This window comes from Gymnogyps californianus, chromosome 8 (genome assembly GCF_018139145.2).
Source record: "Gymnogyps californianus isolate 813 chromosome 8, ASM1813914v2, whole genome shotgun sequence".
In the NCBI taxonomy this organism is placed as follows: domain Eukaryota; kingdom Metazoa; phylum Chordata; class Aves; order Accipitriformes; family Cathartidae; genus Gymnogyps; species Gymnogyps californianus.
In genome coordinates this window covers 10,682,084-10,705,931 of record NC_059478.1, presented here as the reverse complement: position 1 = coordinate 10,705,931, position 23,848 = coordinate 10,682,084, and the positions used below count along the sequence as shown (strand labels likewise).

At 36.9% G+C, this 23,848-nt stretch overlaps 2 protein-coding genes across 2 annotated transcripts in view; both read left to right on the top strand.

Moving 5' to 3' along the window:
• Nucleotides 1–8,457, top strand: part of ASPM (assembly factor for spindle microtubules) — a 31,763-nt gene extending 23,306 nt beyond the window's left edge. Inside the window, exons 21-29 of the mRNA XM_050900822.1 lie at nt 924–1,083; nt 1,616–1,825; nt 2,354–2,503; nt 4,331–4,522; nt 4,959–5,151; nt 5,640–5,794; nt 6,722–6,898; nt 7,874–8,046; nt 8,125–8,457. Coding sequence (XP_050756779.1) covers nt 924–1,083; nt 1,616–1,825; nt 2,354–2,503; nt 4,331–4,522; nt 4,959–5,151; nt 5,640–5,794; nt 6,722–6,898; nt 7,874–8,046; nt 8,125–8,230 — 1,516 coding nt within the window. The 3' untranslated portion in view covers nt 8,231–8,457. The remainder of the gene's footprint in view (nt 1–923; nt 1,084–1,615; nt 1,826–2,353; nt 2,504–4,330; nt 4,523–4,958; nt 5,152–5,639; nt 5,795–6,721; nt 6,899–7,873; nt 8,047–8,124) is intronic.
• Nucleotides 8,458–8,514: 57 nt separating this feature from the next.
• On the top strand, nt 8,515–19,690 carry F13B (coagulation factor XIII B chain). The gene is made up of 11 exons (XM_050900824.1): nt 8,515–9,743; nt 11,494–11,694; nt 12,208–12,393; nt 12,869–13,045; nt 13,200–13,376; nt 15,087–15,266; nt 15,610–15,702; nt 16,390–16,572; nt 18,263–18,466; nt 18,939–19,121; nt 19,479–19,690. Exons 1-11 carry the CDS (start codon nt 9,662–9,664, stop codon nt 19,688–19,690), a joined length of 1,878 nt encoding a protein of 625 aa, XP_050756781.1. The 5' UTR covers nt 8,515–9,661.
• The last annotated feature ends 4,158 nt before the right edge of the window (nt 19,691–23,848 follow it).

Here is a 23,848-nt window from a genome sequence, read left to right as displayed (position 1 = left end):
CTGCAGTTGATAGAAATTTCTCTACTTCTCAAAGCTTTTATTATATAATTATTTAGTACTGCTTTGCACTCTGGCAAATGCCTATAGATTCTCAGGCTCTGACCCTGCAGCATGTAGGTAACGTGCATGAACATAATCCTGTTGATGCAGGTGGGATTATTCTTTTGCACAAGATTTTTCTTCCGTTTAAATATTTTTCTGGACTGGAAGCTACCTCACAAACTTAAATTTTGCATATTGGGGATGTAGAAAGAGTAGGCCTTGATCTTTTTTTCACTTTTCCTTTTTTTTACAGAAAGGATGTTCTGGATATTGTTAAAATTCCAGCATAAAACTAATAGGATGAAAAGCTATTTTATTATAATGCATAGTGGAATAGTTAAACTAGTTTGTTGTTTGTTTTGCTGTGAGACAGTTTTACAATAAATGCTCTACTAGATCACCCTGATAGCTCATCTCATTCAGAACTGTGTCCTCTGCCAGTAGCAGCAGAAGATGCTGTTTAGGGAGAGTACGTTAACCTGACCACTTTCTAAGGTCCTCCCTCAGCATCCATGCTTGTTAGATTATGGATGCTAGAACTTACATCCTTGCTTATTCCCTTTATTATCCTTTTATGGACCTGTTGTATGTCAATCTGTCTAATGCCTTTTAAACTGCTGTCTCCCTCCCCAACCTCCTTTGGCAGCAAGTTCTGGAAGTACCTACTGTGGGAAAACAGAAAGTATCTTCTATTTTAAACCAGTCTTTCTGCCAACATTGCTGGCTATCCCCTTGTTCTAGTGTTCCAAGATTTGGTTGATAACAGCTCTGCTTTCACAAGATCTATCTTAATAATTTGCAAGCCGTCACTGTTTTCTTACTTTAAAAATGCAAGTGTTTTCAACTTTTGGAAAAAAAACTAAAATACATTTTCATGTTAGGTTTTTGAAAATGAAGTTGTGTGCACTTACCATTCAAAGAAGATGGAGAGCAACCCTTACTGCACGAATGATTCGACATCAGTTTCTGGCAACTAAGAATGCTGCAGTTAAGATTCAGTTGGCATACAGACAGTATAGGGCTAGAAGACTTTTAAGAAAGGTATGTTTTCACTTGCACTCTGCTATGTCATGTTTGTTTTAAAAGTTTTCGGTGTATTTGAGTGATTTTTGTCATCAATATGCAGAAGTATAGAAAAGAAAAAAGGTGGGGCCATAACAAAGATAGTTCAAATCAAAACTGTTCAATCTTCAAAATACTAGATTTCCTTTTTGCTTTGAGCAACAAGGTTGATTCTTGTTTTTGAACAGTTCCAATTGTTGAATTACCCCTGTCTATACTGATAACAAGATAAAATCTAAAATTTTCTGCTGGCTTTATTGCTTACAAAGGATTAAGTTAAATTGCCCATATTTTGACCCCATTTAGATAAGGGAAAAGACCTTCCAAATTGCGAAAGTGCATTTTTATATAAACTAGTACTGTATGAGTTTGCTTGTATTTCCTATTTTATTTTTATTCTTTTTCTTATGATGGAAAAAAAAAACCTAGAACTAAAATATATATGTGTATTGATCATGACAGGAATGAAAAAAAGTTTAATTATCAATGCATTCTTTAAAATCTTTTTCAGAAGCTTCAAGCTGCATGTTTGATCCAAAAAGCATACAGAGGTTTCAAGGAAAGAAGGAATCTTGTTCAACAAAAAGCTGCTGCTGTAATTATCCAAAAACATCTGAGGGCTTGGCAGGAAGGCAGGCTTCAATTTATGAAATACAACAAAACTAGAAGAGCTGTCATTAAACTGCAAGCATTTCTACGGGGTTATTTAGTCAGAAAAAGGGTTGGTATACTTCAAATTAAAATTATACTTTTGATGTAAAGTATCTCTAGAGCTGTTTTAGGATTAATTCTGGCTGGCAAGAAAAGGAAAACCTGATCACTTGTTGAACTCAAATCTTGTTGACTGCTTTGAGAATTGGGTGGGTCATAATAGATCAAAATACAGTTTGACCCTTTTCTCACAATCCTTTAGTACTAAAATAGGTTTTCATTTTGGGTGTTTTTTTTAGCTTCCGAGATCTTTGTGGCTTACCTATAACTGATACTTCTGCACACACACGCTTACAATGAAACTATTCTCTGCTATATATTAATGTTGTTGCTTACAATCACTTCTCTGTGTTATTGTTTAGATTAGAGACCTAGTACTGAAGAAAGGTAGCTTACGTTAGTTCTGAGGTAATGACTTCTGAGGCGATTCTTCAGCATCTGATAGTATATTGCTGTGTACTATGGTCTTTGCATAGGTGATCAGCTACCTCTGAGTATGAAAATTAATGATGTTCCTTGTTTTGTTTTCCTTCTACAGATTTCAGAACAGAAACAAAAGAAGAGACTACTTTATTTTACAGCAGCTGCATATCATCATATCTCTGCAATGAAAATTCAAAGGGTGTATAGGATTCACCTCGTCTTAAAACTTGCACAAAAACAGATCTCGTCTGTTCTTATAATACAGGTTAGTCTAATTAAGGACGAATTATTTTGTGTAACATAGTCTAATTTCTTTTCTGTCAGCTAAGCTGTAGCACTGCAGTTCCTTCATATGCAAAAATAAAGCTAAATTATGGACACTATTATTTATTAAATAATGCTGCTTATACCCAACTAAGCATAATAGAGTGGATCTCAGCAGGCTCTGGAGGCTTAAGCACTTTAAAACTGAGAATGGATGAGAAAGTTTGTTTCCTTCATACCCTCAAGCTTGCTAAAGGAATCAGAGTGCTGTCTTAGCCTATTTCTTTACATCCTACTGGAAGTAGGAAAGATCAGACACGACAACCTGTAAGGCTCGTGAAATGAAGAGCATCTCCTTACACGAACAATCCCCTGGGATACAGTGATTTATTTGGTTGGATGTTTCTAACCTGCCAGTGGTACCAGAGCCTGTCTAAGTTGCAACATTTTTAATATAACCGTATTTTACTTCCCTAAAAGCAAGATCAAAAATCAGGTCTGTATTGCAGCACTGTCTAATAGCAAAAATTATCTTCAGGTCCTCAAACTGACCATTAGCTTAGTCCCAATAATGGAAGGTCAGCATTAGATAAATAGAGAGGCTGAAACAGGAACCCTGAAATAGCTGTTCTCTAGTCAAGGATATTATGGCAAACTTTGCTCTACTACTCCTCCATATATACAAATCTGTTATCTCTCCCCATAAGTTATATTTTTCCCTTAAGGTAAGAGCGAATGGGTAGAAGAGGCTTTTTTTGCTCAGATGTGGCATACGGTACCCTGTCTCCCTTCTCTGTATATAAAGGGGAAGAGCTGGCAAATGAGAAATGGTGGTTCTCCTTAAGAGCCAGCCAAGAGAAAAAAGACTCCTAGGACGGAGTAATGCCAGACACAAGTATAAATTGGGAGAGGAGTGGCTGGAGAGCAGCCCTGCAGAAAGGGATCTAGGGGTGCTGGTCGGCAGCAGGCTCAATAGGAGTCAGCAGTGTGCCCTGGCAGCCAAGAGGGCAAACCGCATCCTGGGGTGCATCAAACACAGTATAACCAGCCAGTCAAAAGAGGTGATTATCCCGCTGTATTCAGCGATGGTGCAGCCTCACCTTGAGTACTGTGTGCAGTTCCGGGCCCCGCAATTTAAGAAGGACGTTCAGGTCCTTGAATGTGTCCAGAGGAGGGCAACAAAGCTGATGAAAGGGCTGGGAGGAATGTCCTATGAGGAGCAGCTAAGGACTGTGGGTTTATCTCGTTTGGAGAAAAGGAGGCTGAGGGGCAACCTCATTGCTCTCTATGGCTTCCTGAAGAGAGGAAGTGGAGAGAGAGGTGCTGATCTCTTCTCCCTGGTATCCAGTGATAGGACACGTGGGAATGGTTCAAAGCTGCACCAGGGGAGGTTTAGACTGGACATAAGGAAGCGTTTCTTTACCGAGAGGGTGGTCAAACACTGGAACAGGCTTCCTAGAGAGGTGGTCAATGCCCTTAATAATATGGTTTATCTCTTGGTCAGCCCTGAAGCGGTCAGGCAGTTGGACTAGATGATCATTGTAGGTCCCTTCCAACTGAAAATTATTCTATTCTATTTGGAATGCTTCCCTAACTGCTCCTAGTTAAGATTTCATTTTGCAGTCTTGCATTTCAGCTACCCCAAGGCCAATCAGAGCTGTGTCATGGTGTTTATATGAGTGCTAGTGATGTTTATAGTACCTGTATCTGTCAAAGCTCATGTTAAAATAGTTCTTCAGTTTTTATCAATGCTTGTTTAGGATGGGAAAAGGGAATTCAGGGAAAAGTCTTACATAAATAAATAGAAAGGTACTTTAATTTTAAACAGAGATGGTTCCGAGCAAAAATGCAACAAAAGAGATTTCTAAGAGATTATCAAAGAATCATTCAATTACAACGTGTGATTCGAGGCTGGCTAAACCACAGAAATGATGCAGCAACCACAATCCAGCAAAATGTACGAAGATTCCTTGCCTGCAGACGTAGGAGAAAATTTGTAGTTGGAATAATTAAATTTCAGGTAAATACCTCTTGTAAGAAAACTACAATTTATTTATTTATTTTATTTTTTCATTTTTCTCTCATGGGTTTTTGGGGAAAGATGTTTACTTTGGTTGGTGAATTTATCAGTTAAATTGCAAGCCAAGTCAGCTTCAGTTTAGACATCAAAGCTAAATGCAAACAGATCATGAAGTAATATTAAGCAGATACTGGTTGAGGTGATTTATGTGGGAGTGTGTGTGGAGTGTATACGCATGTTTGTTTTGGTCTTTTGTCTTGAAAACCCGATATTTGGAAGATTAAACACTGAATGGTAATTACTTAAAAAGTAATAACCAAGTTAATTAAATACTTTGTCAGACTTGTGTAAAAATGATTTGGAATGGTAATGAAAGTTCTATTCTATTGTTTCTTGCTCACAACTTTTTTCTCTTTGTGAAATTCCTTTTCTGTAGGCATTGTGGAGAGGATATTCTTGGAGAAAGAGTAATGACACAGCAAAAACTAAAGCTTTAAGACGTAGTTTAGAAAAAGCTAATGAAAAGAGCAGAGAAGAAAACAAATTGTGCAACAGAACTGCAATTGCTATTGAATACCTTCTAAAATACAAACACCTCTCTTATATTCTTGCAGCATTAAAGCATCTTGGTCAGTATTTCATTTTATTATAACTGGTAGATTTCCAGGATGATAGAAACTGGATTTTTTCAGCTGAGAAGAGTTCATAATGATATTTAAGCTTTCTGTATGATTGTAAAATGTGAACATGTTAGAGAGTATAACGGAGGGTTTTTTCCAGACTAAAACTAGATTATTGATTTAAGAACAATATTAAAGTGGTTATGTAGAGAAAGGAAATCTTATATGATTGCCTTAATTTCCTGGCAGTCCTACTAATACTATGCCTTACATGAGTCAATTATATTTACTATCAGTATATGTTCTCTGTGGATTGTTTTGTCTACTTAATTTTTAGTCTGGAATATTAAAACTATTGATTTAGAAATACTTGTTTAAATAAAAAATTGCAGTTTTTACTTCTTTGCACTTCTACTTAAAAATAAGAGAAAACCTGGTTTGCAATTAAATTGCTCGAGCTTCAGAGTTTTCTTTATTTTTTCCTGTAATTATCATAGAGGTGGCTACCAGGCTGTCCCCGCTCTGTTGTGAAAATATGGCCCAGAGCAGAGCAATCTTCACTATTTTTGTTTTGATCCGAAGTTGTAACCGGAGTGTTCCATGCATGGATGTGATCAGATATTCAATTCAAGTTCTACTTAATGTTTCAAAGGTAACTTTAATATTTTCTTTTGCAGGTTTATAAGCTGTAGACTACTTTATTGTAGTATTTCTTTATCCACAAAATTTCTGGATAAATTTGAAACAACAAAAGTAATAGTTTGGAATAAAAAAAACAGTTTCTGAATTTTAACTATGTTATTTTGAAACCAATTATCTACTTTGTAATAATTATGATTTAATTTTCCTTTTGGCAAAAGAAAATTATTTCATGGGCTTAAAGTAATAATTTTACTTTTAACTGATTGCATTGCAAGGTATCCCAAGTATTGCATGAAACTGTAGAAATGCATAACATTGTGTAGAAATGCAAAACGGTAGTAGTTAGGATAAGCTATGAAGTTTTTTTTTAAGGTAGAAATGTATATGTTCCAGAAGACAGGCTATTTTTCCAAATTCATGTCGTAGAATAGACTATATTTACACGTTTTGATTTCTTACAGAACCGATTATTTTCATGAATATTTAAAGCTGCTTCAGTACTGTGGTAGTACTGTAGTTATTGACTACGGATTGATCATTCTAGAGTTTTTTTACTTTGAAATTTAAAATATTGGCTAAACATAGTTTTTTATCTTATATCCATCCTACAGACACATTCAAATTCTTTTATTTTTATTTCAGGAAAAAAAAATTTAACATTTAGGCTAAACTTATTTTTAAATTTCTCTAAACTTATTCTAATTTATCCTTCTATTTTAAACGTAAATCAGATTCTACGGGTTTCTAAACAAGGGGGGAAGCACAAAGGGTAGCTTTTTGTAACCTGTTACAATGGAAGTGATTTTTATTGCTTGGATGCCAGATCAGCTACAAATTTGATCTAGGGGAGAATATAGATTTTGCTTTTTCCTCTGACCTGAAAGATACTTTAAAGATCTGTCTATATAACCTCTCTTGTCTCTTTCTTGTATAACAGTATGAAAGAACTACTCAAGCAGTTTATGAAGTAGAAAATTCTATAGATACATTACTAGACCTACTGCAAATGTACAGAGGGAGAGCTGGGGACAAAATTTCAGAGAAAGGAGGAAGCATTTTCACAAAGACTTGTTGTTTGTTGGCCATCCTTTCAAAGGACACAAAAAGAGCTTTGGTAAGACTTAAATATTTTGGGTTTAATAATTTGATTTAACATGCTTTTCTTGCACGTTTTGGTGGTGTTTGTAACTTCCCCCCCCCTACATATTATGGCTGTAATATTAATTATGACTAAACTCTGATTAAAACAAATGCATTTCCAAGATGGTGAAAACACTCATTATTTTGTGCTTTGTATGTCCTGGTCACCCAGAGCTATTCAATAAGACATTGAGGTTCTGATCCTGCAATCCTTGCAAGATTATGATGTTGTAATCCCTACTTTCCACAGGGTTTTGATGACTTTCTCTCAACTGCTTAACATTAGAAATAGTTTAGTTGCCACTTAATCAACTTTTATTCCATTTCTGAAAGTTTACTGTTGCTCTTCAGATGAAGTTCGGGTCTTCATTGTCAGTAACAACCGGCAATGTAATTGTCCGTGACTTTGTGTTGACATACTCTATTGTAACAGAGACAGTGCCTGTTTCTGAAAGAAATTTCCTTTGTTTATGCCTATTGCTAGAATCCCTTATAAGCTTATTAGGGTTGTCTGGGTTCTATGCTATAAATTCATTAGCTGTTTATCCATCAGATATAAGCACTTAAGTTATCCAGTCACCTCTGACCATTGCATTACTCTTTCATTGCTATGAAGACGGGTACAAACACTAATTTGTCTCTCTGTACCAGTCATTGAAGGCATGTGCCAATGACTTATGTGAAAATTGGTTTTAATGAGAAATCTGACTTGTAAGAGCTTAAATTTGCTGAGATGTCAGGTTGCGTACCAGTTGTTAAGTATTTTGAAAGCATTAGACCACTGACTTGTTGTAGGTGTGCTGGCTTTAAAATAGTTTCACTGTACTTGCGGGAGAAGTTCAGCTTAGATTATAAACATTGTTTTCATTGAATAAACCAGATTTCTTGATTTGTTAAGATGCTTTTGAACTTGTAGTATTAACTGTATACTGTTTTCACCTTTTCTCAGGAAATCCGAAGCATACCAAGGGCTGTTACTTGCATTCAAAGCCTATATAAACTTACAGCTCGTAAACACAAAATGGATGCAGAGAGAACACTTGTGAAGCAGAAAACAAACACTTTCTTAAGTGGAACTTCCTTTGTTCCAGTAACTCCTTTAAGAATAAAAACAGTTTCAAGGTAAGAGCTTAAAAATTAGTCTGCTGTTTTTGCTGTGGCAATATAATATTTTAATGACAAGCCATAATATTTTCACAGAATTAAACCAGACTGGGTTTTGAGGAAAGATAACATGCAAGAAATTGTGGATCCTCTGCAAGCAATTCTGATGGTGATGGATACACTTGGTATTGCATGCTACTGAAATGTAAATGATGTATATGAAAATGTATTTGTACAGCATGTATGTAGTAGACAGCTAAATGATTTTGAAAGAAAGCAAATAAGTGTAAAGCTGCCCTTGAAAATGTTTTTTCAAATTGCAATTAACATTTCTGTAACTTTTTTGTATTGTATACAGCTTTTGAAATCCTATTTTGTACTACTGCCAAAAGCAATTGTACAATAAAATCATAAGCCCTGGAAATTTCACTAGTGCAGTAATGTATTGTTATTACACAACTGTGAATCTTACAAATAGCATGGTATTCCTCACTCTGATTAAATATTGTAGAATTCTATTAAAAACAGTTGTTTGTGTGGGACAGTTATGTTGGCTTGTCTGATCTGGAGAGGTATAGGTAGGAAGGGAGGCATAGTCTGTGGATTTCAAAACTGGCTACTGTTTTTGGAGAGCTTGAGTTTACTTTCTAGTAAGGTTTTGAGGGATCATGTGTGACTGTAGGAAAAAAAAAATTAGAATTCCTATCTTTTAAACACTACAAGATTATGATGGAACAATGGGATGTTTTTAGAAATTGAATTTAGAAATTCTGACCTGTTATTTTAAGGGAGGTGATTTGTGAGTGCTTTCTTCCTATCAAGTGAGCAGTACCTACAAGCATGCATCTCATCTGGCTGAACAGATGGTGTTCATCACAGCATCTCCCTTAAATTCTATTCTCTTGTGCCTTGGAATTGCATTTTCTTAGAGTAAGGCCAAGAAAATGAAAACTCTAAAATTATACCCTCCCACCCCCAAATTTAAAGATTATGCCTCCCAAGGGTAGAACATGATGCTAAATCAACTGGTAGCCATTAGTCAGTTAGGTGATAATGCACTGTAAATGAGGTTCTATTTTTTTTGTTGTTTGTTTGTTTGTTTAAAAAAAGACTCAAAAGGGGCTAGCTGTATACAACAAAACCCAACAGACAGATAATAGTAGTGGCTATGTTCTTAATGTAAAAGCCTCCAGAATGAATAATATATAGAATGCAACTGACTGGTTATATGGCGGTAGGCTGGAGGAGGCGGGAATTTCCTATTTCCTCTTATTTCAGCCAAGGTAAATAATCTGATCACAGAATGCCCTTTAAACTTGGAACTCAGGAGGTTCTGAGGGGAACAGTGTTCGATTAGTTTAAATTGTTCCATAAGCTTGTTGCCTGGTTTCACTGTAAAATGATAAATTCTGTCCTCTTTACTGATGTAAAGTATGCCAAATAGAAGTAGAATTCTGCAAGTCTAGTGTTAGGGTATTTGGAGAACTAAAATAAATGAAAATAGTGTTTTTGGTGAAATAACTTGTTACAAAATACCATGGACAGTAAGGCATTTGTGAATACCTTTGAAAATCCAGTTAATTATTTACAAAAGTAGTACTTCGGGAGTTTTCACAGGCAGTGGAAACTGTTGATGGAGACAGAAATGAAGATGAGATTTAAAAGCTGTTTTTTCTTCCTCGTTACGATGTATTCAGGCAAACTCTTTGCAGAAGGTAAATACACTGAATGCTATTGTTAATAAATGTACATTGAATCTAGAACATGCAGTCTAGGTAACTTAAGTGCAATGTCTTTCATATCTTTACCAAGGGTAAACACTGCTTTTTAAATAGAATTTTGTTGTGAGATGGCTGATGATCATGATTCAACTGTTGCTGTAGCTCGGGGCTACAGATTCATATCTAAGCTTCAAAGCTGTAGTATTGAAAAGTTCAGATTTTTATTCAGAAAAAGTTTCTTTTGAAATGTATTTGAGTGGTTTTGAGGCACTTACACAAACTGAATTTTGTACTATTAAAACATTTTATATATTGAAGTGTCTTGGTGATTGAAGTGTTTTGGCTTTACCACAAAGCAAAAGAGTGGAAGTTAAATGGAACCTGCAGAAGCTAGTCTGGGGTGGTTCTGCATTTTCTTATCCCTATTTTCAGCATTGCTTAAAATTTCTGGGTTTATATAGTTTACATACCACTTGAACTGCAAGTTCACAAAGCTGTGGACTGTATATGAGGGTACACCTCCACTAATTGAAAAGGTGTCCCTTTTTTTTGCATTTCATTTTGTATCTGCTAATGTATATTTAACTCTAGCATATTTGTTGCAACTACCTCTGTCTTCACTAGAGTTTTGTCCTTAAGCACAACAGTTGAAATTACACTGATACTCTTTGGGAAGTCAAACAAAAGGTATGTAGGTAGCAACCATTTCTGTCTTTTAATTACTTAAAACTCTTAATTACCCTCAGGTTTGGGTTTCTTTTATTTAGATGTGATACAGTAGCTGTATGAGGAAAGGAATTATTAAAAAAAAAAATATTTTGGCACTTTCTATTTAGTAAAAATACTAAATTTGCAGAAAATGCTAGTAAATGCAGTAAATTCTGGTGACATTGAGTGAAGGAGCAATCGTTTGTTATTTAGGTTCTAATACATGTAGGGTGAATGCAGCAGTGCCAACTTGTGGGCAAATTCAGCCCAATTATAATGAGATTCATAGGTGGTGATTAGTTTTTAAAACTTGATTCTTCAGGTTAGATTGCCTTGTAATGCCATGGAGAGAATTTTGGAGACCCAAAGGATAATTTTATAAGAAATCCAAACATAGGTATTACTTTTTGGGGTTTTTTTAATAACTTAATGTCATATTCAGCACAACTCCTTTTAAAGGTTTTCTCCTATTACTGGTTTGGAGTTTTTTTAATTGCAGTTCTGCTTGTTCTTTCCTTAACCTCCATTTCTTCTTTCTTTTCCATTGACTCTGTTCTTAAATTCCCTTTCTTCAGCAAGTTTAACTCCTATATTGCCTCCTGGCAGTTTGTCATACTGTTCTGATAATGTTTGCTGAACTGAGGAGCTATGGCATAGCTAATCTTGACACTGTTGCCACTGGATTTTAGAGCAGGTATCAGTATGTTTATGCAGCAAAGGGTGTTCGTGCTTACATCTTCTGAGCTAAATAAAGAGTCAAATAAATGTGTCCTGCATCAGTTTTGCCCAGTTCACATTAGGAAGCTTCATTCTACAGCTGATATTCCTGTGAACCTAAAGAAGAAAAGCTGATGTAATTGTAATATATCTTAATTTCAGTGAGTCTTACAAGACCCTTCATGCTTGTAAGTACTCAGATTTTCATTCACCTTGTTTGAAAGCCTGAATCAATCCAACTGATATTAAATAAATTAATGCAAAAAAGTTCATATCTGGGCTGAGTTTTTTAGTGAGAAATATATTTATCTTTTTGCAGATAAACCTTGTGATTTGCCTCATATAGAAAATGGAAAGATTGCGCAGTACTATTATAACTTCAGAAGTCACTATTTCCCTATGCGTAAGGAAAAAAAACTTTCCTATTCTTGTATGGTTGGTTATACAACTGAAACTGGGACTCAAGATGGAAGAATAACTTGTACAGCAAGAGGATGGTCTCCAGTGCCACAGTGCTACAGTGAGTTAGCTTTATTAATCTCATCATTGCTTCTAGCAGGAAACTTTTCTAGCTGGATTTCCTGGAACATACAGGAACAGAAGCTGCATAACAGGAGGGATAAAATCTGTAAGTTAGAACAAGGTGAAATCAATCCTTTATGTATACAAACTACATATGTTTATATATGGAATATTTTTTACAATAATATTTTAAGGGCTTTTTACCATATATGTTTTTATAAGAATGCCAAGAAAGTTGCCCAGCTTCCTTATTTCGGGAAAACTAATAGGTAGTTTCCCCTCAGATGTATATCCTCTAGAGCCTCCCTAGCTCTAGATTCCTTGGTTGTCGTGTTCCATGTTATTACCATCGGTTTGATGTATTGTTTGATGATTGTGGTAGAGTTTCTTCAACAGGTCAAGAAAACAAGATTAGATCAGTATAGCTAAAACCCCCCTTCTTTTGCTTATCAGAGAACAAAAAAATTCCATTAATTCTTTCTTTCTAACCAAGCTATCTCCTTTCATTTAGAAAAATGTAACAAGCCTCTTTTGGAAAATGGCTTTTATTACGGTACAGAAATGTACTTCAAAATACATGAGAAACTGCAATACAAATGTAATCCAGGCTACCACACTCCAAGCGGTGGTACTGAAGATACAGTACAATGTCAGCCAGAAGGATGGTCCTCCCAGCCAAGCTGTACTAAAAAATTTGGTAGGATTCTGCATTTTTCTCCTTTATAATCTATCTTATATATACATACACACACACACAGACACACACACACATATATATATATATAAAAAAAAAAAATTCTACTGTCCTTGCTGTACCTGTAGGGCCAAACTGCCTATGTCAGGTTATCCTTTGAGTACTCCTAAAGTAGGTTCTCAGCTGTACCTCATGGGAAGAAGCTGTCAGATTTCACATGCTGCTAGTTTTGTGAATTGGTATAGATAAAATGATATGTAGAAGGAATCAGTATAGATGAAATTGCATATAAATCCATTGCCATCCAAACTTTCTTCCCAAATGACAACTGGAAACCTTGTGTAAACTACTGCATTTTTAATTATTCATTATTTGCAAAGATTTTGCCACTTTTAAGGTGTATATAAGGAAAATTTTGGATGAATAACTTGAAATGAGAAGAGCGGTTAATATTATGCATATGCTTTATTCATTTAAGAGTCATGTCAAGTACCCAATTTACATCATGGCAGCTACTTCACAGCCCAACAGGAGCTTCGACTGAATGAAACACTGCTATACAAATGTGATGAGGGATATCATGCTGCAGGAGGAAATGCTATAGAAGAAGCAGTGTGTCTAACACATGGGTGGTCCCTTACTCCAAACTGCACTAGTACGTAATGGGCTGGAAAATAATTCTGTTTGAAATGTGATTTATTCTACAAATAGAACAAAAATTTGCAAAAAGGCTTGTTTTATAAGCGGGGGGTGGGGGGTGTGGGAAGCCTTCCTCAACTGGTTTTCACTGCTGTGTGTTTTCTTCCTAGAAATAACTTGCTCCTCTTTGAGTGCAATAGCACATGGAGGTTTCTATCCTGTGAAGAAAATCTATGAAGAGGGAGATGTAGTTCACTTTTTCTGTGAGGAAAATTACTCTGTCAGTGAATTTGACCTAATTCAATGTTATTATTTTGGATGGTATCCAGACCCTCCGGTGTGTGAAGGTACCTTATTTTTATAGTCTTACTATGTCAAATTCTTATTGAAAGACTACCACCTTCTTTCATTAAATGCTTTATGAATACAAAATAAAAATATGCTTTTTGTACCAGTTCACAGCCTAAATAGAAATGAAGTGTTAGCTGAAGGGCATGGAGCCAAGGTAGCAGGGAGGGAGGCAATGCTAATTGGAATTAGTTTTCAGTGAACTCTAACAATAGAGCAGATACTGTCTCTTGCTGTTGTTTCTCTGTATGTTGTATCCTGCAGGAGCAGGCATCAACAATTACAGGGAAGTTGTTCAGCCCCTGAAGCTCAAGTTAAACACGTTCAGATTACATGAAGGTTTAATCAAGCATGTTTAATCCTGCCTTGTGAGGTGGGAACATGCCTCTTGAGAGGCATTAAAAATAAAATTTCTAAGAAGTTCCTCCCGAGCTTGGGGATTGTGATACTTTTCAGAATTTTACAGCCTCACCAAACTGTACATGTTTTCAACATAAACAACTGGAAAGGTCATCCTGAGGACAGAAACACACCTTTAGCAGTTACTATCACTTCCCCAATCATTGGGGGATAATGGAGATTCTCAGAAAAGAAACTTTCAAAAGAATGAACGCTCTAGTGAACCAGATGACATATAGTATACAGCAGAAAACAGTAGAATCAACATTTAGGCTAGCTGAGGATTTATAATATTGTTTAACATACCTTGATAATTGTGGGTCATTGTCTTATCTGGATATTGTCCACTTTATGAGGATTATGTCTGAGCTTTAGGAGATCTCACTGCCTCATGGTAACAAATTCTCTACTTCATATACAAGGGATGCCAGGTGTTGATGACAGAGGATGAGACAATCAACCCTTTTTATTGGTTTAAGCTAAATCTATGGTATTTTTTTCCAATATATTTTAACAGGAATTTTTCCTGTGAAGTATGTTTTCTATAGCAAATTTTAATAATTGTTGTGTGGGGGGTGCCTGAGATTAAAAATAAATTATATTTAGCCTTTAAAAAATATAGATGTGTTAAGTACAGCTTTCAGTAAAATTAGTGTTTTGTAATTCCTTTATAGCTAATCTTGTAGAAGACTGTGATTGAGTACAAAGACAAAATTCATCTTCCTTTCCTAGAAGATACATAGCGTTTAAAATGCGTGCGAATCTCTCAATTACATGGCATGTGTTAGGACCCCAGTCCTGTATTTATTCTGGTGCCACGGCAGGAATTTTTCTTGAGTGAGCACAGAGAAGGTGGGGTGCTCAGGAGAGTGAAAACATGGCCTACATCTAGTTTTGAGGATACAGCAATTGCAAACTTAATTTGGGGATAGGAAATGGGCTATGATTATTGCTGCTTCTGTAGCATTAGAATTAATACATAAGCTGCTTTAAATATTATATTAATGGAGTGTATGGGAAACCTCTATTTCCTGAAGTCCTTTAAAGAACATTTTATTAAGTCTATGTGGAGAAATTACAAATTTGTTTATAGCAGTGCAATAGCATAATACCTCTATTTTATATTTGTTGAATGTAAAATCACTTTTTTGTTCTGGTGTCCCATTTTGTTAAGAAAATGGGAGTAAGCAATTACTCTGGATCAACCAAAAATGTCTTTTGAGTGATAGGCTTGCATGCTGTATAGTAAAATTAATTGTGTATGTGGTTTTGATTAGTGAGAAAACAATATGCGGTTTTTTTATTTTCAGATGTAAAAAATAAATGTCCACCACCACCGCTTCCTCCTCATGCCCATATCATCACAGTTAGAAGAACGTATCGTAATGGAGACAAAGTTCGTATACAGTGTCAAAGTACCTTTGATATACAAGGATCTGAGGAAATCCAGTGTGAAAAAGGAAAATGGACATCACCCCCTATTTGTATTGGTTAGTGCCTTTGTGAAGACTGACAATTGAACAGAAACGATTCTTCAAACAATGCCTTAATTTTCTGGACAGCCTCAGTTTCCATAACTGCAAAACTGTTTATGTCCTCCTCTGTTAAAATGCTTGAGAGGTAAAGTGCTGCATAATTTGCAGACAATCTGTTGTTCACAGATTAAAGAGAAAGGATGAGCTAGGGGAATTCAACTGACATCCATGTTGTGTAGTTCTCCCCTGGAATATTGATTTTATTACCTCTTACAACACATCAGTGTCTGTCTGTTTGGGTATTTGAAAATTAGTTATTTTTGAAAAAATTGGTTCTAAGTTTCTGCTATGGTTATAGGAACTATGGATAAACAAGAATCTGAGGCACTACCGTCACTCGAGGCAGATGCAGCAATAAGGGCAAGCAAAACGTATCGCAATGAAGATATCAGTAGGTGAACATTGCTTTTCTATTTAAAAGGGACTTCAGTACTCTCCAATGCTATTATAGGCATTTTATGACTACTCTTACTACTCTTTTGCCATAGTACAGTTCCTTAGTCTTGAAAATATTCGCATGTGCTACAGACGTCAATGTAGCAGTGTGAATGAATGAAAGGTGATTGTTGCTTGTTTCTAGTGATTATAAACTTACACCTATAAGCCTGTTGTGTATTTGTAATTTTATTTCATATGTTAGCATTTACCTTCAGTCATTTTGTACCCTTTCTGTTAATGTCATCTGAACATGCAAATTCATGAGTATTTTGCTGATCCTTTGATTAATAGTTCCAGTGAGGTTTCTTTTGTTTATTTTGAACCACACATGGGCTAAACGTTTCAAGCAACAAATAAAGAACGTCTCATCACAGAAAAAGGGCTAATCTATATTGAGTGTAAACCAGCAAGAGTCAAGAGTGGACATAGATGAGGAGTGTAGAGGGAAATAGAATGCATGTCTGCAATTCAGTAAGGCAAGTGTAGAGTTTCTGAAAACAAAATTTGAAAAAGAAATTATATGGGTTTACTTTTTATTTGTATGTAAATTTTTTGCTCAGTCTATTATTAGTCTGATAGTTTTGCCAGTATTAACATTTGTTTTAAAGATCTAATTACCTATCTCCCTACCTTGGATTAGAAACGCAGCAAGACTGTACCTCTCCACCTGTGATTAAAAATGGTGTTTTTCTTGGTCCATTATTGACAAGTTACAAAAATGGTTCCTCAGTAGAGTATGGTTGTCAGCGTTACCATTTTTTGGATGGACCTAGTACTGTTTACTGCGAACAAGGAAACTGGACAGAACAACCAACTTGCTTAGGTAAGTCTTGTAAGAAAAAGAAAATTTTGTCATACATAATATAGAAAGGTAAAACTGGAAAGAGCTTCTAGATAGTCCTTTCATGACCACCTTTTCTCTTTCGTTTGAGTTAATAAAGATTCCAGAAACATGAGGATGAACCAAAATCAAATATACCTAGGCCACTCCTGCTAGGTGTTCTCTGGCCTGTTCTTACAAACACCCAATTAAATAGATTCCTCTGTTTTCCTGAGTGAGCTGTTCTAGAACGTAGCTATCCCTGTTACCTAGGAGGATTCTCTAATTTCTTGCTCCCGTATTCTCCATTCAGTGAATTTCTTCCTGTCCTTCAATAGATGTTTAGAAGGAATGCCTGCAGCCATTGCCAAAATGGCTTTTAGATGTGATTTAACAAGGAATACAATGACTTCTTGGACTTTAATTTTTAAACCTTCAGATCTATAAGAGTTGTTTGTTTATCTTTCCTTCCTTCCTGTAATGAAATAATTCTATTTTCCTTGCATCCTTTGTTAAACTGACTCACTTTAAGTCTGTAATCTACTGTGAAAATGCAAATAAACAACCAGTTCAGTTTTAATTACTTATTTCTAAATGAATAAAATGTACCTTGTCTGGATTGAAAGGTCCAGATCAGCATTCTTGAATCTGAATACTCAAATTTAACAAATCCTGTGAAATAATGAAAGCTCATTTCCTATGAGCGTTATTTGTCTTCTAACCATCCAAATAACCACATCATCCTTTCCATGTTTTCTGAGACTTCTTTTCAACCCTCACCTAATCAGACCAGAAAGAGCACATACTGTAGTTAGTTTCAGGAGAATATCCACCCCAATTTGTTGTTATGGTGCTGTCATCAGAATGCATAATAACTGATTTCTCCTTGCCTTTCCCTCAGCAAAGCATTAATAAGGGCCTCTATCAGGCAATGATTCTCGTGGAACTTGTAGAAATTTGTTTTTATAACTGTCCCTCTGTCAGGCTTTATTGAAGTTGAACAGTGGTTTCAAAAGTTAATAAGGTTAACTGTCTAATGGAAAGCTAGGCTACCTGATGTGAACCTGGCACTAAATTTTAAGAAACCTGTCAGATAGCAACCAAAACAACATTGACCTTGAATAACCTGAAAAAACCTAAAGAACAACACAAAACTTCCAAAAGCTTTTTGGAAGATCTCTGAATTCTTTTAACAGTGACAAAACAAAGAAAAAAAGCAAAGAAAAGGCAATTGTCAAAATACTTCCTTAGGTTAACAGTTTAAATTTACTGTATATTAACTACTGCTATCCTCGAAGGGCTTTCCAAATCTGACAGGTTAATTTTGATGGATGACTATCTTCATTATAAAAACTCCTTTCAAGTTACAGCAAAGAAGTTCTTTTCTTCTTCAATGGTAAACCCAGGCTGCCATATGTTTACAAATACTTGTAGAAACCAGGTTTTGTCAGAAGTGTGTTTTTTCTGTGATTTACTGTTCCCAGGCTTTTTTTTTTTTGCAGGTTATTTCTGTTACTTCAGCCCATTTCTTTACATTTGCATTCTTTTTTTATGAGTCTATAGTTCTTTTTCTTGCAAGATTTGAAAACATTTTAGAACTATTGATTTAGATTTCTCTTTCTTGACTCCAACAAAAAGGAGCTAAGAAATCACTTAAGGTTGCTTTTTATTGAAGTACGCTTTTATTTCCTAGAACCATGCACTCTTAATGTAGCTGATATGAACAGCAACAACATAGAGTTGAAATGGAGACACGAAGAATTAATTTTCCTACATGGTGATCTCATAGAGTTCGAATGTAAACAGGGATACAATTTTCTCCAGACTACCATGCCATCTCCTGGGAGGACACAGTGTAACCACGGCAGACTGAAATATCCCAGATGCATTATGGAAGGTAAAACAATACTTTTTTTTATTGCCTTTTTAATTAATCAGTCTCACACCTATTTAGAAACAATTTGCTTTGGCTGTGCGGGCCTAGACTCTGTTGTAAATAATAGATGTTTAGGATTCAACAGTACAGATATGCACAGATATCCTTGCACAAGACAGCTATGTTGTTAAATATATCCAAGCATGGAAAAACAATACACCTTCCTTTGGTGGGGAAGGCAGTAGAAAGGAGGGAGGAGCTCTTCTCCAAGCCCAGGGAACTCAAAGCTCTGTAAACAATTAAATGCACACAAGGGACTACTTACGGTTACAATTAAGGAGGAGATTGCATTCTGATCTGAGACATCATGAAATAGTAAGAAAACACACTATCTGAGAGTTGATAGATATCTAGTGTTGACAGGCGTTTAAAGCTGCTGATTTGTTAGTTTCTTAAGCTGAATGTGTCTCAAATGTTTTTAATGTTATTCCAGCTCCTACAGAAAAATGTGACTCTCCACCTTCTATTGCGAATGGAGCTCTTACTCTCCCACCCCTGAGCCAGTATGACAGTGGTTCTTCAGTTCAGTATAGTTGCTCTGACTATCATTTTTTGCAAGGATCTGAGAGAATCTACTGTTCTGAAGGACAGTGGACTTCACCACCAGTTTGTATAGGTAGGTGTGATAAGATAAACAAGCACTTATTTCTCTCTATAATTCATAGAATCATAGAATAGTTTGGAAGTGACCTTTAAAGGTCACTAGTTCTATTGTCAACAAGAACTTTAAGATCTCAACTTCATTTTTTTCAGTTAGAGATGAAAGTTTTAATAGAAGCAAGTGTAAGCTTGTCTGGCTCTTTTTTTTTTTTCTTAAATATGACGTGCGTGCAGTATCCAAAAATACAGTGATTTCATGTATAATACATTAAGAGAATGGGAAATAATCTACAGTTTTAGTGTAGACTAGTCAAAACGATGCTATTTCAAAAATAATTGATTTATTAACACTGATTAAGTCTCTCATCTTTAGAGCCATGTGCTTTGTCAAAAAATGAAATGGAGAAGAATAATGTGCTGCTGCAAGGGTTCTATGAGAATCAAGTTTACTTTTACCATGGGGATTATGTTGGATTTTACTGTAAACAGAACCATTTTGGAGCAGAATCTGGTACAACTTTATTTCAAGTGCAGTGTAAAAGAGGACAGCTGACATATCCAAGGTGTGTTGAAAGAAGAAAATAAGTATGGACTTCAGGAAAACCTATAGGAAAGGTATGTACATGTTCTTTATCTAGTGTTAACAGCTGAATTAAGATGGCCTCATATTTTAAAGATCACTACAGTCAGCTTTGAAAAATGAGTGTTCAGTGGCATTGTTGGGTCTGAGCTGAAGGAGGGGAAGTCAAAGTGCTTTGTGGTATGAGGACTAGCAATGCAGCAGAAGGATGCAATATTGGCATATGCATGGGAAATTTAGGATGAAGGAGTTTTGTAAGGCTTACAGTGATAAACTTGAGGATGCATCACAATCTGGAGGACTTGAGCAAAGCGCCATGAGGAGAAGATGCTGAGCAAGTAGTGCCCTTTGTGAGGATATTGGTGATTTTGATAGCATGAGTGCTTTTGTGACTACAGAATATAGCTAAATTGAGATTTAATTTCGTGCCCTTCAAATGGATGTTAAACTCTAATTTTACAGTGAGAAAGGAGAGGCCTATTATTTTGTATATCTTAGCAGCACCCATGTCTCCTTTCACAGGTAGGAAGCCTCCAAAGGAGGGACAAGGAAAAAAAGCAAGTATTAAAAAAAAAAAAAAAAAAAATTGTGTTTAAGGGATCTATGAAACCATTTAAAACCTAAAAATACGCAAATTCTACTGAGTAATTAATTATTATTCTTTTAAAAAAAAGTCAAGCAAGCATCTTTGTTTTGCTAATTGAGAGCATTTATATTATTAAAATATCTAGTCCAACTACTTTGTATGATTTCCTATGACACTTAGACATGGGTACTCTTGGGGCTCTGCCTGTGAACGTGCTACGCAACTGAAGATATGATGAAAATTCAGGAATATGGACAATGTTTGCCTCGCATCCATTTTAGTATGTTTTAATAATAAAGTCACTGTAAGGATTTCTTCTGTATTTTATGTCTAAACTCCATCTTTCTGTGATATCATTGCATGTATGCTGTTCTGTATGGTTTTCCAAGGCTTTTGTGAGTGCTATGTGAATAAATAAAACAAAAAAGAAACAAGAAATAGACAAATTCTGCTTATTTAATCAAAACTCAGTCAACCATTTGGTGGGGAAAAAACATTGCTAAAAATAGCATTTTACGTGCTATTTACAATAGCATTCCAGAATGCTTTCAAGGGATTAAAAAGTCATTGCTTTGTAAAGTGGTATTTAAAAATGAAGACAAATAACAATGAGATTTAGCAATTTAAGATAATGAACTTTTGATGTGTGACATGTAGAGCTGAACTAGATGTTCACTATAGCTTTTATTTCTAAGTCCTGTTATGAGCAACGATTGTAATGTGAATTGGTGAGTCTCAGTTAAGAAATAATGTAAGGACTCAGTTAAACAAAATGATTGGTGATAAGTTTTTAACCAGTAGATTTTGGTGTATTGAGCATTGTTACCTTAATAGCTGCCATCTAGGCTTGCGATGCATCCAGAAACTATTTGTGCTGAGGCCCAAATACATAGAAATTCATCTCAGTCTCTGAGTTTTTACATCCTAATTATTCCCGTGTCTATGAAAGATAGTAGAAAAAAACCCTATTTCCCTTGAACATGAAGGGTGTTTACATGATGGGCTAGATTTGTAAGCAAAATCTTGCAAGGCAACTACTACATCCATGACCATATCAGTAATGCCACACAAGGTCAACCTATGGCCATACAGATGTAACCCAACTGGGATGAATGGGGAAAAAGTAATTTGGGGCAGGTTGTTTATTTGGAAGGAGAACGGGGTGGAGAAAGGGAAGTACAAACATGGTGAAAAGAGGATCAATAAACAAGAAAAAGGGTAATAAGGTATGCACATGATATAACTGAGACTCTCCAAGGATACCAGTCAAGCAGCTCTGCATTTGATCACCTTAGCTTAGATCAGGCCAAAACCCAAATCCATAGTCTTGACCATACCACAGAGATCAAACCTGTTTCCATGGTCTGGAAGACTTGTTCAGGGCAGGGAGGGAGGGCACATTCTCTAGCTAGCAGGGAGAAACTCCGGAGACAGACGGATGGAGCATCGACATATCACTGTGGTGGTGCCCGTTCCAGGCCTGACGGCATCAGCATCTCCCCAGTTGCTTCCGAACACCAACCTGTGCTAGTGTATTTAATTCTCTGGTTCTTGGGTTTTTTGCAGCATGTTCAGAACAGCATCCAGGTATTTTCTCTGGTAAAGAGAATGTGTATTTCTTTCATTTTCCCCTTTTCAATTTTTTTGCGTGAATTATTTGAAAACAAACTTGTTGCTTGCAATTTGAAATTTTTGAAAAATTTTGAAATTTCAGGCTATGTTATTTCTGTTAATTAGCACAGTAGAATTAAGTGAAAGAAAATGAGAGCTACAGGTTGGGTTTCAAAATCTGAAAAAGCTCAGAAATATCTGTGTGAAACCTTGAAAAAGAAAGATTTACAACATGAACATTACAAAACCAACCGAACACAGAATTCTTACAGAAGTTATTGAAGACACAGGAAGTGATCAAGTTGCTTTTTGGAAGGTAAGGAAACTTTGTTAATGACTCCTTTCCACTACCGTAATTTTCCCAGAATATCTTAATGCAAATGTGGCAAATGTGCCACCCTGATGGCAGTGTGGGAAGATATACATCAACTACGCGCGCTGCTGTGGTAGCAGAGAAGCTGCTGCAGGCACACAGCTCAGGCACGCTCTTGTCCTAGTGTGGGTGGGATGCTGAAAGCACATCTGTCAAAACGCTGTGCTTAGTGTATATGGAATATATAGTACAAATGAGGCTCAGTGACATACAAGCCCAGGAGTGTTTCTGACCTCCTAAGTGTATTTGGAAGCAGATAAAGAATTTTTATCTTTGACATTATTTGCTTGGACTTACCAAACCGTGGTGCTAGAATAACTTTTTAAATAACCATCAACATACCAAAGACCTCAATTTAGCCCTTGTATTAGGTTTGCATGGCAAGGTTTTGGTAGTGGGGGGCTACAAGGGTGGCTTCTGTAAGAAGCTGCTAGAAGCTTCCCCTATGTCCGATAAAGTCAATGCCAGCCAGCTCCAAGTCGGACCCGCTGCTGGCCAAGGCCAAGCCCATCAGCAGTGGTGGCAGCGCCTCTGGGATAACGTATTTAAGAAAGGGAAAAGAAGTTACTGTGCGGCAGCAATTGCAGCCAGAGAGAGGAGTGAGAAGATGTGAGAGGAACAACTCCGCAGACACCAAGGTTAGGGAAGAAGGAGGGGGAGGAGGTGCTCTAGGCGCTGGAGCAGAGATTCCCCTGCAGCCCTTGGTGAAGACCATGGTGAGGCAGGCTGTCCCCCTGCAGCCCATGGAGGTGAATGGTGGAGCAGATATCCACCTGCAGCCCCTGGAGGACCCCACGCCGGAGCAGGCGGATGCCCGAAGGAGGCTGTGACCCTGGGGGAAGCCCACGCTGGAGCAGGCTCCTGGCAGGACCTGTGGCCCCGTGGAGAGAGGAGCCCAGGCTGGAGCAGGTTTGCTGGCAGGGCTTGTGACCCCGCGGGGGACCCACGCTGGAGCAGTCTGTTCCTGAAGGACTACACCCCGTGGATGGGACCCATGCTGGAGCAGTTCATGAAGAACTGCAGCCTGTGGGAAGGACTCACGTTGGAGAAGTTCATGGAGGACTGTCTCCTGTGGAAAGGACCCCATGCTGGAGCAGGGGAAGAGTGTGAGGAGTCCTCCCCCTGAGGAGGAAGGAGCAGCAGAAACAATGTGCGATGAACTGACCCAAACCCCCATTCCCCATCCCCCTGTGCCACTGTGGGGGAAGGAGGTAGAGAATTTGGGAGTAAAGTTAAGCCCGGAAAGAAGGGAGGGGTGGGGGGAAGGTGTTTTAAGCTTTGGTTTTATTTCTCATTACCCTACTCCGATTTGATTGGCAATAAATTAATTTCTCCAAGGCGAGTCTGTTTTGCCTGTGACGGTAATCGCTGAGTGATCTCCCTGTCCTTATCTCGACCCATGAGCCTTTTGTTATATTTTCTCTCCCCTGTCCAGCTGAGGAGGGGAGTGATAGAGCGGCTTTGGTGGGCGCCTGGTGTCCAGCCAGGGTCAACCCACCACAACCCTTTTAACAGACCTGAACTTTTGCTGGCTTTCTGCATAGTTAGGCCATAGAATTGCAGAATAAGAATCAGGTTGCTCAGGACCCTGTC

Excerpts from the sequence above, each read along its gene's own strand:
- F13B (XM_050900824.1), top strand. The coding sequence starts at position 9,662 with ATGGAGACAGAAATGAAGATGAGATTTAAAAGCTGTTTTTTCTTCCTC. Across the intron at positions 9,744-11,493 it reads AGGCAAACTCTTTGCAGAAG|ATAAACCTTGTGATTTGCCT; the intron begins GTAAATACACTG and ends ATCTTTTTGCAG. Across the intron at positions 11,695-12,207 it reads TCCAGTGCCACAGTGCTACA|AAAAATGTAACAAGCCTCTT; the intron begins GTGAGTTAGCTT and ends CCTTTCATTTAG.